The 15,157-nt window shown below is 48.7% G+C and overlaps 1 protein-coding gene across 3 annotated transcripts in view; it reads left to right on the forward strand.

Annotated features, from left to right (window-relative positions):
• The window catches only part of TEKT3 (tektin 3), a 106,152-nt gene that overhangs the window by 60,015 nt on the left and 30,980 nt on the right, over positions 1 to 15,157 (forward strand). Inside the window, exon 1 of one of the 3 annotated variants that reach the window (XM_075347953.1) lies at positions 11,373 to 11,809. The exons of the other annotated variants lie outside the window; for them this stretch is intronic. Within the exon in view, the coding sequence (XP_075204068.1) occupies positions 11,770 to 11,809 (40 nt within the window). The 5' untranslated portion in view covers positions 11,373 to 11,769. Of the gene's footprint in view, positions 1 to 11,372; positions 11,810 to 15,157 lie in introns of those variants that run through there. 3 annotated transcript variants of the gene reach the window in all.

Genomic DNA, 15,157 nt, shown 5'->3' on the forward strand with positions numbered 1-15,157 from the left:
TTTGTGCCTCTTCTTGGTACCTTTTCCAACTCCATGGTATCCTTTCCATGAACTGGTGCCCAGAGATGAACTGCAAACTCCAGATAAAGTTGCAGTAATGCTTTGTAAAGTGGTAGTATTACTTTCCTGTCCCTCGAGTCTATGCCTCTAGTATATTACAATATCCTGCTGGCTTTAGAAGCCACTGATTGGCATTGTATGTTGTTATTTAGTCTGTGATCTACAACAGCAACAGAAAAAAACCCCTGCAAGTCAGGGTGATAATGTCACTCTAGGTTAGGGAAATACCAAGCAAACGCTGAAAAAGGAGGGAAGGGAACACTGTGTGTAGGGAGGGGAAGATCAAACCGTCGGTTTCCGCACCTATGCGCCAAGCAGGATACCTGGCCCTGACTGACCCTGAACTCAGATCCTTCTCTACAAGTGACTCCTCTAGTTTTACTCGCCCTAGAATGTTTGATGCACATACTGTATATTATTAGTACCCATGTGCATGAGTTTATTATTTCACATTGAACTGCCAAGTTAGCTTGTAATATATAACCATCCACCATAGATTGTGCTATTCTACATAGTTTGGTGTCTCATGCAAAACGACCTATTAATCCAGGCTTCAATATCACTAATTAATAAATTGAATAATAATTGATCCAGCACTGAATCTTGGGGTACAGCATTTATAACGGGGACCGTTCAGAGCAGAAGTCATTCACCACAAGTTTCTGGTTGAGAATCTTGAATCCAGTTTTTGATCCAAATACAAACCTTATTTCCTGATCCAATGGACTCTTAGGGGTACTTTACACGCTGCGATATCGGTAACGATATATCTTCGGGATCACGTCGTTAGTGACGCACATCCGGCGCCATTACCGACATCGCAGCGTGTGACACAAATGAGTGACGATCAACGAGCACAAAATCGTTCAAAAACGGTGATCGTTGACACGTTGCTCCTTTCCTTAATATCGCTGCAACCACCGGTACGATGTTGTTCGTCGTTCCTGCGGCATCACACATCGCTATGGGTGACACCGCAGGAACGACGAACATCTCCTTACCTGCGTCCACCGGCAATGCGAAAGGAAGGAGGTGGGCGGGATGTTACATCACGCTCATCTCCAGCCCTCCGCTTCTACTGGCCGGCCGCTTAGTGACGCTGCAGTGACATCGCTATGACGCCGAACGCACCTTTCCCTTGAGGGAGGGATTGTTCGGCAGTCACAGCAACGTTGCTGAACAGGCATGTGCGTGTGACGGCAGCGATCACCAAATATTATTACAACGACGGGGGCAGGTGCTATCGCACGCGACATCGCTAACAATTGCTAGCGATGTCACAGCGTGTAAAGTACCCCTAAATGTACCCATTAGTCATCAGTATGGGACAGTGTCAGACGTCTTTGCAAAGTCCTAAAATACAATATCCTCAGCTACCTCCCTGTCAAAGTTTCTACTTGACTCTTCATCTAGATATATAGAAAGCAGAAAATCTATGTGTGATAGCCATTGAATACAAAACCACAGTTTTCTCCCGAGTTGAGACATCTTTAACACCAAACGTTTGGACACACCTTCTCATCTCTAGAACAACTGTTAAGAGGAGACTTTGTGCAGCAGGCCTTCATGGTAAAATAGCTGCTAGGAAACCACTGCTAAGGACAGGCAACAAGCAGAAGAGACTTGTTTGGGCTAAAGAACACAAGGAATGGACATTAGACCAGTGGAAATCTGTGCTTTGGTCTGATGAGTCCAAATTTGAGATCTTTGGATCCAACCACCATGTCTTTGTAGAAAAGGTGAATGGATGGACTCTACATGCCTGGTTCCCACCATGAAGCATGGAGGAGGAGGTGTGATGGTGTGGGGGTGCTTTGCTGGTGACACTGTTGGGGATTTATTTAAAATTGAAGGCATACAGAACCAGCATGGCTACCACAGCATCTTGCAGCGGCATGCTATTCCATCTGGTTTGCGTTTAGTTGGACCATCATTTATTTTTCAACAGGACAATGACCCCAAACACACCTCCAGGCTGTGTAAGGGCTATTTGACTAAGAAGGAGAGTAATGGGGTGCTACGCCAAATGACCTGGCCTCCACAGTCACCAGACCTGAACCCAATCGAGAGGGTTTGGGGGTGAGCTGGACCGAAGAGTGAATGCAAAAGGGCCAACAAGTGCATCTCTGGGAACTCCTTCAAGACTGTTGGAAGACCATTTCCGGTGCCTACCTCTTGAAGCTCACCAAGAGAATGCCAAGAGTGTGCGAAGCAGTAATCAAAGCAAAAGGTGGCTACTTTGAAGAACCTAGAATATAAGAAATATTCTCAGTTGTTTCACACTTTAAGTATTTCATTCCACACGTATTAATTCATAGTTTTGATGCCTTCAATGTGAATCTACAATTTTTAGAGTAATAAAAATAAAGAAAACTCTTTGAATGAAAAGGTGTGTCCAAACTTTTGGTCTGTACTGTGTATATATATATATATATATATATATATACATATATATGTGACGCCCTGGACAAGCCAGGGGTCACAGGTAATTACACTACCACACCCTACACCCCGGTTAGGCACATCAAAGCTAGACCCAAAAACCCTTGTTGCCTTCCTCCAGGGGCTGATGTTCACACCAGGGGCTGGGCCAGGCGGTTGGTCCTGCCCACCGAGGAGTTCACAGTCCTGGAGGCGGGAACAGACTGCAGTTGAGTTTGGACAGTGAAAGTGTGAGGAGCAAAGTGGTAGTGGAGCGACTAACTGACGGCGTCCGGGTGTGTGCCCCGGACAGAGACAGCAAGGTTGGCAGACGGCGGTGACCGTCTGCAGGAGTGGCCTATCGGAGTTGCCGTAAGGACCGTGGACGGGCGGTGGCCCTGCGGTACCGGACCGGTACACAAGGAGAAGCCAGCACCATTGGCAGGGGCCTTTCAGACCCCGGCAAGGCTTGGAGTCGCCGTGAATTTGCCAAATCCGTCAGTGAAGGGGACCTCCTGGGTTTCCAAACAACTAAGTCCCGATTGAAGGCAACAGTCCAACCAAGTGAGAGGGACACCGCCACCGCCAAGGCATCAGTTCCTCAGGGCCAGCGCCTGCGGGCAAAGAGGGGCTCCTCCGGCCCATATCCAAGCCGGGGAGCGGCTTACCGGTGGGAACCCATTGGAACCAACAGCAGTACTAGGTGCAGGGAAAGGACAGTCACCGTTAACCTACCGGGGAAAAGCATCAGCAGCCGTCCGTGGGAACCGTCTTTCCAGCCGTGTGTTTTACCGTAAACTGTGTCATCGCCTCAGGCTGAGTGAGTACCACCGTGCCGTGAAGCACAGCGCTGCCCCCACGACCCTGCACCTCGCCAGGCCCCCGCAACTCGCCTGCCACCATCCATCCTTACCCCATCACTGGGCCCCGGGACAATCAACCCCTACCCACGGAGGGGAGAACTACCAACTCAGCTGCTCCCTGTCACCACTCCCGGGATCCCCATACAGAGCAGCGGTGGTGTCAACCCTATCACCACAACCGTGGGTGGCGTCACAGACAATAACCAAATCCCCACCATCAATCAACCCCCCCCCTTTTACTCACGGGCGAGGAGCGCCGCTCGAGGCCCCGGGATCCAGCCAACCGCTCGAGCTACCACAGACCAGCGGCCAGACCCGAGCAGTGGGAGAGCGCGGCGTCCCCTCCTCCGCCCGCGACATATATATATATATATATATATATATACACACTGTGTGCAGAATTATTTGGCAAGTTGTATTTTAGAGGATTTTTTTATTATTGATCAACAACTATGTTCTCAATCAACCCAAGAGACTCATAAATCTCAAAGCTTAATATTTTTGGAAGTTGGAGTGTTTTTTTTTAGATTTGTCTATCTTAGGCCTGAAACACACATCCGTGAAACACGTGCGTGTTTGGTCCGTTTCCGTATATACCGGTGACACGGCCAAACGTGCACCAATGTTATTTAATGTTTGAGGCAAATGTGCGTTTTTCATTAAGGTCCGTGGGTCCGTGTGCGTGCTACGTTTGTGTCTCCGTTTTGCACGGAAGCATGTCCGTTTTCAGCATGCAACACGCAGCACGGACCCAATGAAAGTCAATGGGTCTGTGCGCACATCCGAGTGACAGGAACGCATCTCTGTTTGCTCCCTGTACGTTTTGTGCTTTTTTTCATGTGATGTCGGTCTTTTTTCTTTTTCTGTTTCGTTCTCTCCCTCAGTCCGTCGGTCGGTCTCTCTCTATGTCTGTCTGTCGGTCTCTCTGTCTTATCTGTCCCTATCGCTCTCTGTCGGTCAGTTCCCCCCCTCTCTCATACTTACCGTTCCCCGATCTCCGGCGCGGTGCTGCACGGCTGTTCTCTAAACTCCGGCGGCTTTTCCTCTTTTGAAAAAGCCGGCCGCTCATTAATCAACCTTGTATTCCCTGCTTTCCCCACCCACCGGCAAATATGATTGGTTGCAGTGAGACACGCCCACACGCTGAGTGACAGCTGTCTAACTGCAACCAATCACAGCCGCCGGTGGGCGTGTCACTATGGAGCAGAGAAATAAATAAATAATTAAAAAAAACGGCGTGCGGTCCCCCCCTATTTTAATACCAGCCAGATAAAGCCATACGGCTGAAGGCTTGCAGGCTGGTATTCTCAGGATGGGGAGCCCCACGTTATGGGGAGCCCCCCAGCCTAACAATATCAGCCAGCAGACGCCCAGAATTGCCGCATACATTATATGCGACAGTTCTGGGACTGTACCCGGCTCTTCCCGATTTGCCCTGGTGCGTTGGCAATCGGGGTAATAAGGAGTTAATGGCAGCCCATAGCTGCCACTAAATCCTAGATTAATCATGTTAGGCGTCTCCCCGAGATACCTTCCATGATTAATCTGTAAGTTACAGTTAAAAAACAGACACACCCGAAAAATCATTTATTAGAAATAAAAAACACTAACAAATTCCCTCATTACCAATTTATTAACCCCAACAAAGCCCTCCATGTCCGGCGTAATCCACGGACCTCCAGCATCGCATCCAACTCTGCTGCATGAAGGTGACAGGAGCAGCAGAATACACCGCCGCTCCCGTCAGCTCCACACAACAAATGAGGTGAGTAGCGCGATCAGCTGCTGTCAGTCACGTAACTCACGGCCACCGCTGGATCCAGCGGTGGCCGCGGTAACTTCACTAACAGCTCAGCTGAGCGCGCTACTCACCTCATTTGCTGCGTGGAGCTGACGGGAGCGGCGGTGTATTCTGCTGCTCCTGTCACCTTCATGCAGCAGAGCTGGATGCGATGCTGGAGGTCCGTGGATTACGCCGGACATGGAGGGCTTTGTTGGGGTTAATAAATTGGTAATGAGGGAATTTGTTAGTGTTTTTTATTTCTAATAAAGGATTTTTCGGGTGTGTCTGTTTTTTAACTGTAGAGAGGGGTAATCCCGGCACACAGTGTGTGAAAAAATTGATAAGTCCAGGTATTTATGCTTGAACAGAATTTCTTTATTTTACACCAATATAGTACTGCCCGCCGAACGTTGCGGCTCACGCAGGAGCCTTCACCAGGGGTCAAGAGCACTAAGACAAACATGATATACAAAGGGAAACAAACAGAGACAATATTTACAAAATGCATCATGACATTACATCAAGGAAAACATAAGTAGAATAACCTATCGGGGACTATGGGAATGACAAGAGACAATTGTCGTAGTGTGAGGGGTAACATGACAGAATCTAACCGCTAAGGAGAAAGTGGAGGAAGAGAATGTTGAGGGTATAGGGAGAGGGAAAAAAAGAAGAGAACAAAGAAAAGGAAAGGAAAAAGATAAAGAAGGAACATGAGAGAGTGTAGTGGAAAGGAGAGAGAAACAGGGAAAAGAGAAAAGTAGAAGAGTATGCAGTAATCAAGAGGCAAAAAAGAGGGGGCAAAACATGTTGGAGGACATACCGGGAAGAAGATTGTGGTAGAAAATCATGTAGGTACAATAGGACCTGTGAACAGGAGGAAAGAAAGAGAGGGGATATACATAAGATATCACATAGTATGACTCAGGAGGGAGGAGTGGTAAGACCATGATTGACTTACTTAGTAAAGTCAGCTAAAGGGTTACTCCGGCAGGAGGAGATTGTTGCTACAAGTAAAGTGGACAAGGGAAACCCTAATGTGGAAACATATGGATATTAAAAGTGGAAGGAGTTAAAGGGACAACAAAGAGGGGGATTGTATATAATGGTACATACCAATAAGGGGCTGGCATACAATATGAAGGGGCTCACACGGTAGACTAGGATACAAGGTGAATGCTGTCAAATGAAAACAGTGTCAGTAAAAGATAGTATGTTAAGAATGTTGGGGCAAGGTATAGGGATGAGAATACATACCAATAGGGCATTGTCATATGTGTATTACAGTTATTGGTCATATGTAGTATGCCAAGTGAATGGTCAAGATGACGTCAGTGATGCTAGGGAAGAAAGGTAAAAATGACTATAATGGTATGTAAAAGTCAAAAAAGGGGAAAAGGAGAGGGTAGGAACATACCTAGGAGCACTTTGGATAAGGGTGAGAGCACCAGGAGAAAGCCTGTAATGTCGTCAGGAAATAAAAGTGAGTCACATGGAAAAGGAGATCAAAGTAGAGCATAGTAAAGCAGCATAGAGAAATTATCTTACCAAAAAGGCGAGGTAGAGTGATCAAAGTTCACTGCGTGGTGGGAGCCCAGGGACTGTGTTGGGAGTGAGCCTCTATATACAGGCACCTGTAATTCCATTGGTGGAGTGTGGGTCATTACTATCAGGTGTGGGGAAAGTCCATGGGTGTGTGCATGACGTGCGACCGACGCCTACCAATGGGCGGGGTATCGGCGGTCTGTGTATGCCTAGAGCCCACATGCAGTAGAGGCAGAGCAGGTGTGCGGGCGTGTGCGCGACGCGCGGCACCAGCCGCGCCCACCGGAGGGCGGGACATCGGCGGGCGGCGCGCGCCGGGCACACACACAGTGGGAGGTGTGGCAGGTGTGTCACGCCCGCACACCTGCTCTGCCTCTACTGCATGTGGGCTCTAGGCATTACCCCTCTCTATTGACTTCCCCTTTTTTTTCCCGAGCACCAGGACTATAGCAGTGAGCACAACTTATTCTCTATTGTTTTTTAACTGTAACTTACAGATTAATCATGGAAGGTATCTCGGGGAGACGCCTGACATGATTAATCTAGGATTTAGTGGCAGCTATGGGCTGCCATTAACTCCTTATTACTCCGATTGCCAACGCACCAGGGCAAATCGGGAAGAGCCGGGTACAGTCCCAGAACTGTCGCATATAATGTATGCGGCAATTCTGGGTGTCTGCTGGCTGATATTGTTAGGCTGGGGGGCTCCCCATAACGTGGGGCTCCCCATCCTGAGAATACCAGCCTGTAGCCGTATGGCTTTATCTGGCTGGTATTAAAATAGCGGGGGGACCGCACGCCGTTTTTTAAATTATTTATTTATTTATTTTACTGCACAGTATAGACACGCCCACCGGCTGCTGTGATTGGGTGCAGTGACACAGCTGTCACTCAGCGTGGTGGGCGTGTGTGACTGCAACCAATCACAGGCGCCTGTGGGCGGGTAAAGCAGGGAATACGAGATTGATTAATGAGCGGCCGGCTTTTTCAAAATAGTAAAAGCCGCCGGAGTTTTTATAACAGCCGTGCAGCGCCGCGCCGGAGATCGGGGAATGGTAAGTATGAGAGAGAGCTGCTCAATTCAGTCACTCAGTGGATTAGCGGTCACCCGTGAGCCCTTCACGGGTGACCGCTAATCAGTACACGGCACACAGACAGAGCCGTGGCATGACAATGAAGTCGGGTGAAGTTCACCCGAGTTCATTCTTATCGCGCAACTCTGTCTGTTGTCAGCCGACATGTATCAACGACATTGTGTGTAAGGGGTGGGCAGACCCCTTACAAAGGAGCCCGGAATGTTGATGTTGTTTAATAAAAATGTTTTTATTGTATGTATATTGTGTTAGGTGACCCCCTAGTGGCCGGGTGGGACGGCTGTCACCACAAAAGCAGGGCAAAGGAGAGGAGGAGCCGGCAGCTGAAAGGGCAGGGAAAGGGAGAGTTGTTAGGAAAAAGTGGGAGTTAGAAGGCAGTTGGTTGCGGGACGGGAGAGAAGAAACAGAGCAGGGGCAGAGTGTGGGAGCTGGATAAAAGAGAAGCCGGAGAGTAAAGGAGCGGGCGGAATCTCAAGTGCGAAGCAGACCGGTGTGGGTCCGGTTTGTGGGTAGCCGTAGTGGGAGCCAGGTGAAGCAGAGTAGCCGGGCACATCCCCACTGGAGAAGACGTCAAGGGCAGGTTTCACCCAGCTAAAGAAGTGTAAAGTCATCTATATCTGCCGGTTGTGTGAAGAAGCTGTGAGCAATAAAATGCTTTCTGATTTCACTGAAACACGTCTGAAGAGTGTTTGTACGTCGGACGACCGCTGCACCACCACACTCTGCCCCACCAAGTCATCTCCTGTCCCCAAAGTGACGGCGGCACCAGGGGTAAGCCTAGCAGAAGGGGCCACGACTACAAGCCCCGAGGCACCCCTGGCACCCCGTTACATTGTGCATCACACACACACACAGAACATTTCACATGGGCAACACACACACATGTCAGTTATTTCACTCACGCACACATGGACATTCCACACGCACATACGACTAGCATGCGGGATACACTCGCAGGCCACACATACCATAAAAACGGACCTAAAAAACGGAAAACGGACCCGAAAAACGGTCCATTTTACACGGACGTGGTTTCAACGGATGTGTGTTTTCGGCCTTAGGCCTCTTTCACACGTCAGTGATTCTGGTACGTTTGTGCTTTTTTTTTAAACGTACCAGAATCACTGACATACTCAGACCCATTATAATGAATGGGTCTGCTCACACATCAGTGATTTTTCACTGACCATGTCTCTGTGCAGCGTTCACGCGTGTCCGTGATTGCCGCACGGAGACATGTCCATTTTTTTCTGGCATCACTGATGTCCCACGGACCACGTGGTGGTGTGATCCGTGAAGCACATGCCAGAAAAAAGCGTGCTTTTAAAATAAAAATCATTTTTACTCACCCGGCTCCAGCGATGTCCTCTGCAGCCCGTGCAGCTTGCTGCTTCTGAGCCGGCTCATTACTGTTGCGCATATTCATGATGCACGACACAGCCGACCCGGAAGCAGCTGCTGTGGGGGTCAGCGCCGGCCGGATGCTGCACCGCGGGATCGATCAGCACCATGGAGAGCGGGAGTGCGCACAAGTGAGTTAATCTCTAAGTGCAATCACGGGCCACGGAGAACGGAGCCCGGATTGCACTTAGACAACCCACGTGTGCCGTGATTCATGGCACATGGAGGGACATGTGCATGTTTTACACGCCAGTGAAAAACGTCAGTGTTTTTCACTGACGTGTGAAACGGGCCTTAGGAGGATATCTGTTTGTGCAGGTAACTATTACTGTGCAGAATTATTAGGCAACTTAATAAAAAACAAATATATTCTCATCTCACTTGTTTATTTTCACCAGGTAAACCAATATAACAGCACAAAATTTAGAAATAAACATTTCTGACATGCAAAAACAAACCCCCCCAAAAATTAGTGACCAATATAGCCACCTTTCTTTATGATGACACTCAACAGCCTACCATCCATAGATTCTGTCAATTGCTTGATCTGTTTACGATCAACATTTCGCGCAGCAGCCACCACAGCCTCCAGACACTGCTCCGAGAGGTGTACTATTTTCCCTCCCTGTAGATCTTACATTTTATGAGGGAACACAGGTTCTCTATAGGGTTCAGGTGAACAAGGGGGCCATTTTTTCATCTTTTAGACCTTTACTGGCCAGCCACGCTGTGGAGTAGTTGGATGCATGTTATGGAACATTGTCCTGCATGAAAATCATGTTTTTCTTGAACGATACCAACTTCTTCCTGTACCACTGCTTGAAGAAGTTGTCTTCCAGAAACTGGCAGTAGGTCTGGGAGTTGAGCTTCACTCCATCCTCAACCTGAAAAGGTCCCACAAGTTCATCTTTGATGATGCCAGCCCATACCAGTACCCCACCTCCACCTTGCTGGTGTCTGAGTCAGAGTGGAGCTCTCTGCCCTTTACTGATCCAGCCTCTGGCCCATCCATCTGACCCATCAAGAGTCACTCTCATTTCATCAGTCCATAAAACCTTTGAAAAATCAGTCTTAAGATATTTCTTGGCCCAGTCGTGACGTTTTATCTTATGTTTTTTGTTCAAAGGTGGTCGTTTTTCAGCCTTCCTTACCTTGGCCATGTCCTGAGTATGGCACACCTTGATACTCCAGTAACGTTGCAGCTCTGAAATATGGCCAAACTGGTGGCAAATGGCATCTTGGCAGCTTCACGATTGATTTTCCTCTCAATTCATGGGCAGTTGTTTTGCGCCTTTTTTGACCAACACGCTTCTTGTGACCCTGTTGGCTATTTGCCATGAAACGCTTGATTGTTCGGTAATCACGCTTCAAAAGTTTGTCAATTTCAAGACTGCTGCATCCCTCTGCAAGACATCTCACAATTGTGGACTTTTCAGAGCCCGTCAAATCTCTCTTCTGACCCATTTTGCCAAAGGAAAGGAAGTTGCTTAATAATTCAGCATAGCTTATATAGGGTGTTGATGTCATTACACCGCACCCCTCCTCATTGCAGAAATGCACATCACCTGATTTACTTAATCGGTAGTTGGCTCTCAAGCCTATACAGCTTGGAGTAGGACAACACGTATAAAAATATCATGTGATCAAAATACTTATTTGCCTAATAATTCTACACAGTGTACTACAGTTCAAACGTTTAGGGTCACTTAGATATTTCCTTATTTTTGAAAGGAAAGCACTTTTTTTTTCAATGAGGCTAACATTGAATTAAACAGAAATACACTCTATACATTGTTAATGCGGTAAATGACTATTCTAGCTGCAAACGTCTGGTTTTGAATGCAATATCTACATAGGTGTATAGAGGCCCATTTCCAACAACCACCATTCCAGTGTTCTAATGGTACATTGTGTTAGAAGGCTAATGGATGTTTAGAAATCCCTTGAAAACCCTTGTGCAAGTATGTTAGCACAGCTAAAAACAGTTTTGCTGATTAGAGAAGCTATAAAACTGACCTTCCTTTGAGCTAGTTGAGAATCTGGAGCATTACATTAGTTGGTTCCATTAAACTCTCAAAATGGCCAGAGAAAAAGAGAACTTTCATGTGAAACTCAACAGTCTATTCTTGTTCTTAGAAATGAAGGATATTCCATGCAAGAAATTGCCAAGAAACTGAATATTTCCTACAACGGTGTGTACTACTCCCTTCAGAGGAGAGCACAAACAGGCTCTAACCACAGTAGAAAGAGAAGTGAGAGACCCACTGCACAACTGAGCAACAAGACAAGTACAATAGAATCTCTAGTTTGAGAAATCGACGCCTCACAGGTCCTCAACAGGCAGCTTCATTAAATAGTACCCGCAAAACGATAGTGTCAACGTCTACAGTGAAGAGGCAACTCCAGGATGCTGGCCTTCAGGGCAGAGTGGCAAAGAAAAAGCCATATCTGAGACTGGCGAATAAAAGGAAAAGATTAATATGGGCAAAAGAACACAGACATTGGACAGAGGAAGATTGGAAAAAAGTGTTATGGACAGACGAATCGCAGTTTGAGGTGTCTGGATCACACAGAAGAACATTTGTGAGACTCAGAACTACTGATGGAAGAGTGCCTGATGCCATCTGTCAAGCATGGTGGAGGTAATGTGATTGTCTGGGGTTTCTTTGGTGCTGGTAAAGTGGGAGATTTGTACAAGGTAAAAGGGATTTTGAATAAGGAAGGCTATCACTCTATTTTGCAATGCCATGCCATACCCTGTGGACAGCGCTTGATTGGAGCCAATTTCATCCTACAACAGGACAATGGCCCAAAGCAACCTCCAAATTATACAGGAACTATTTAGGGAAGAAGCAGGCAGCTGGTATTCTACCTGTAATGGAGTGGCCAGCCCAGTCACCAGATCTTAACCTAACTTTAGTGTATCTATCTATCTATCTATCTATCTATCTATCTATCTCTCTATCTATCCCTCTATCTATCTATCTATCTATCTTATCTATCTATCCATCTATCTATTATTGATCCCGGGCTGTGGCTCCTTTCTACTATTAGGGGTCCAGGGCTATGGCCCCTCTCTTCTCTCTATTATTGGCCTCGGCTGTGGCCCCTCTCTTCTTCTATTAATGGCCCTCCTCTTCTATTATTGGCCTGGGCTGTGGTCCCTCTCTTCTATTATTGGCCCGGGCTGTGGCCCCTTTGTTCTATCAATTATTGGCCCCGGCTGTAGCCCCTCTCTTCTGTTACTGGCCTTGGGCTGTGGCCCCTCTCTTCTATTTATTATTGGCCCCAGCTGTGGCCCCGCCCTTCTATTTATTATTGGCCCCAGCTGTGGCCCCTCTCTTCTATTTATTATTGGCCCCAGCTGCGGCCCCTCTCTTCTATTTATTATTGGCCCGGCTGTGGCCCCTCTCTTCTATTTATTATTGGCCCGGCTGTGGCCCCTCTCTTCTATTTATTATTGGCCTGGCTGTGGCCCCTCTCTTCTATTTATTATTGGCCCGGCTGTGGCCCCTCTCTTCTATTTATTATTGGCCCCAGCTGTGGCCCCGCCCTTCTATTTATTATTGGCCCCAGCTGTGGCCCCTCTCTTCTATTTATTATTGGCCCGGCTGTGGCCCCTCTCTTTTATTATTGGCCCGGACTGTGGTCCCTCTTTTCTATTAGTGGCCCCGGGCTGTGGCTCCTCTCTTCTATTTATTATTGGCCCGGCTGTGGCCCCTCTCTTCTATTTATTATTGGCCCCAGCTGTGGCCCCACCCTTCTATTTATTATTGGCCCCAGCTGTGGCCCCTCTCTTCTATTTATTATTGGCCCGGCTGTGGCCCCTCTCTTCTATTTATTATTGGCCTGGCTGTGGCCCCTCTCTTCTATTTATTATTGGCCCCAGCTGTGGCCCCTCTCTTCTATTTATTATTGGCCCGGCTGTGGCCCCTCTCTTCTATTTATTATTGGCCCGGCTGTGGCCCCTCTCTTCTATTATTGGCCCGGACTGTGGCCCCTCTCTTCTATTATTGGCCCGGCTGTGGCCCCTCTCTTCTATTATTGGCCCAGGCTGTGGCCCCTCTCTTCTATTATTGGCCCGGCTGTGGCCCTTCTCTTCTATTATTGGCCCGGGCTGTGGTCTCTCTCTTCTATTAGTGGCCCCGGGCTGTGGCTCCTCTCTTCTATCGATTATTGGCCCCGGCTGTGGCCCCTCTCTTCTATTATTAGCCCGGCTGTGGCCCTTCTCTTCTATTATTGGCCCGGGCTGTGGTCCCTCTCTTCTATTAGTGGCCCCGGGCTGTGGCCCCTCTCTTCTATTTATTATTGGCCCGGCTGTGGCCCCTCTCTTCTATTTATTATTGGCCCGGCTGTGGCCCCTCTCTTCTATTATTGGCCCGGGCTGTGGTCCCTCTCTTCTATTATTGGCCCCAGCTATGGCCCCTCTCTTCTATTTATTATTGGCCCGGCTGTGGCCCCTCTCTTCTATTTATTATTGGCCCGGCTGTGGCCCTTCTCTTCTATTATTGGCCCGGGCTGTGGTCCCTCTCTTCTATTAGTGCCCCCGGGCTGTGGTCTCTCTCTTCTATTAGTGGTCCCAGGCTGTGGCTCCTCTCTTCTATCGATTATTGGCCCCGGCTGTGGCCCCTCTCTTATATTACTGGCCTTGGGCTGTGGCCCCTCTCTTCTATTTATTATTGGCCCGGCTGTGGCCCCTCTCTTCTATTTATTGTTGGCCCGGCTGTGGCCCCTCTTCTATTTATTATTGGCCCGGCTGTGGCCCCTCTCTCTTCTATTATTGGCCCGGGCTGTGGTCCCTCTCTTCTATTATTGGCCCAGCTGTGGCCCTTCTCTTCTATTATTGGCCCGGGCTGTGGTCCCTCTCTTCTATTAGTGGCCCCGGGCTGTGGCCCCTCTCTTCTATTTATTATTGGCCTGGCTGTGGCCCCTCTCTTCTATTTATTATTGGCCCGGCTGTGGCCCTTCTCTTCTATTATTGGCCCGGACTGTGGTCCCTCTCTTCTATTATTGGCCCAGGCTGTGGCCCCTCTCTTCTATTATTGGCCCGGCTGTGGCCCTTCTCTTCTATTATTGGCCCGGGCTGTGGTCTCTCTCTTCTATTAGTGGCCCCGGGCTGTGGCTCCTCTCTTCTATCGATTATTGGCCCCGGCTGTGGCCCCTCTCTTATATTACTGGCCTTGGGCTGTGGCCCCTCTCTTCTATTTATTATTGGCCCGGCTGTGGCCCCTCTCTTCTATTTATTATTGGCCCGGCTGTGGCCCCTCTTCTATTTATTATTGGCCCGGCTGTGGCCCCTCTCTTCCATTATTGGCCCGGGCTGTGGTCCCTCTCTTCTATTATTGGCCCGGCTGTGGCCCCTCTCTTCTATTATTGGCCCGGGCTGTGGCCCCTCTCTTATATTACTGGCCTTGGGCTGTGGCCCCTCTCTTCTATTTATTATTGGCCCGGCTGTGGCCCCTCTTCTATTTATTATTGGCCCGGCTGTGGCCCCTCTCTTCTATTATTGGCCCGGCTGTGGCCCCTCTCTTATATTACTGGCCTTGGGCTGTGGCCCCTCTCTTCTATTTATTATTGGCCCGGCTGTGGCCCCTCTCTTCTATTTATTATTGGCCCGGCTGTGGCCCCTCTTCTATTTATTATTGGCCCGGCTGTGGCCCCTCTCTTCTATTATTGGCCCGGGCTGTGGTCCCTCTCTTCTATTATTGGCCCGGCTGTGGCCCTTCTCTTCTATTATTGGCCCGGCTGTGGCCCCTCTCTTCTATTATTGGCCCGGGCTGTGGTCCCTCTCTTCTATTATTGGCCCGGCTGTGGCCCTTCTCTTCTATTATTGGCCCGGGCTGTGGTCCCTCTCTTCTATTAGTGCCCCCGGGCTGTGGCTCCTCTCTTCTGTCGATTATTGGCCCCGGCTGTGGCCCCTCTCTTATATTACTGACCTTGGGCTGTGGCCCCTCTCTTCTATTTATTATTGGCCAGGCTGTGGCCCCTCT

The sequence above is a fragment of the Anomaloglossus baeobatrachus genome, chromosome 5, assembly GCF_048569485.1.
Source record: "Anomaloglossus baeobatrachus isolate aAnoBae1 chromosome 5, aAnoBae1.hap1, whole genome shotgun sequence".
Taxonomy (NCBI): Eukaryota; Metazoa; Chordata; class Amphibia; order Anura; family Aromobatidae; genus Anomaloglossus; species Anomaloglossus baeobatrachus.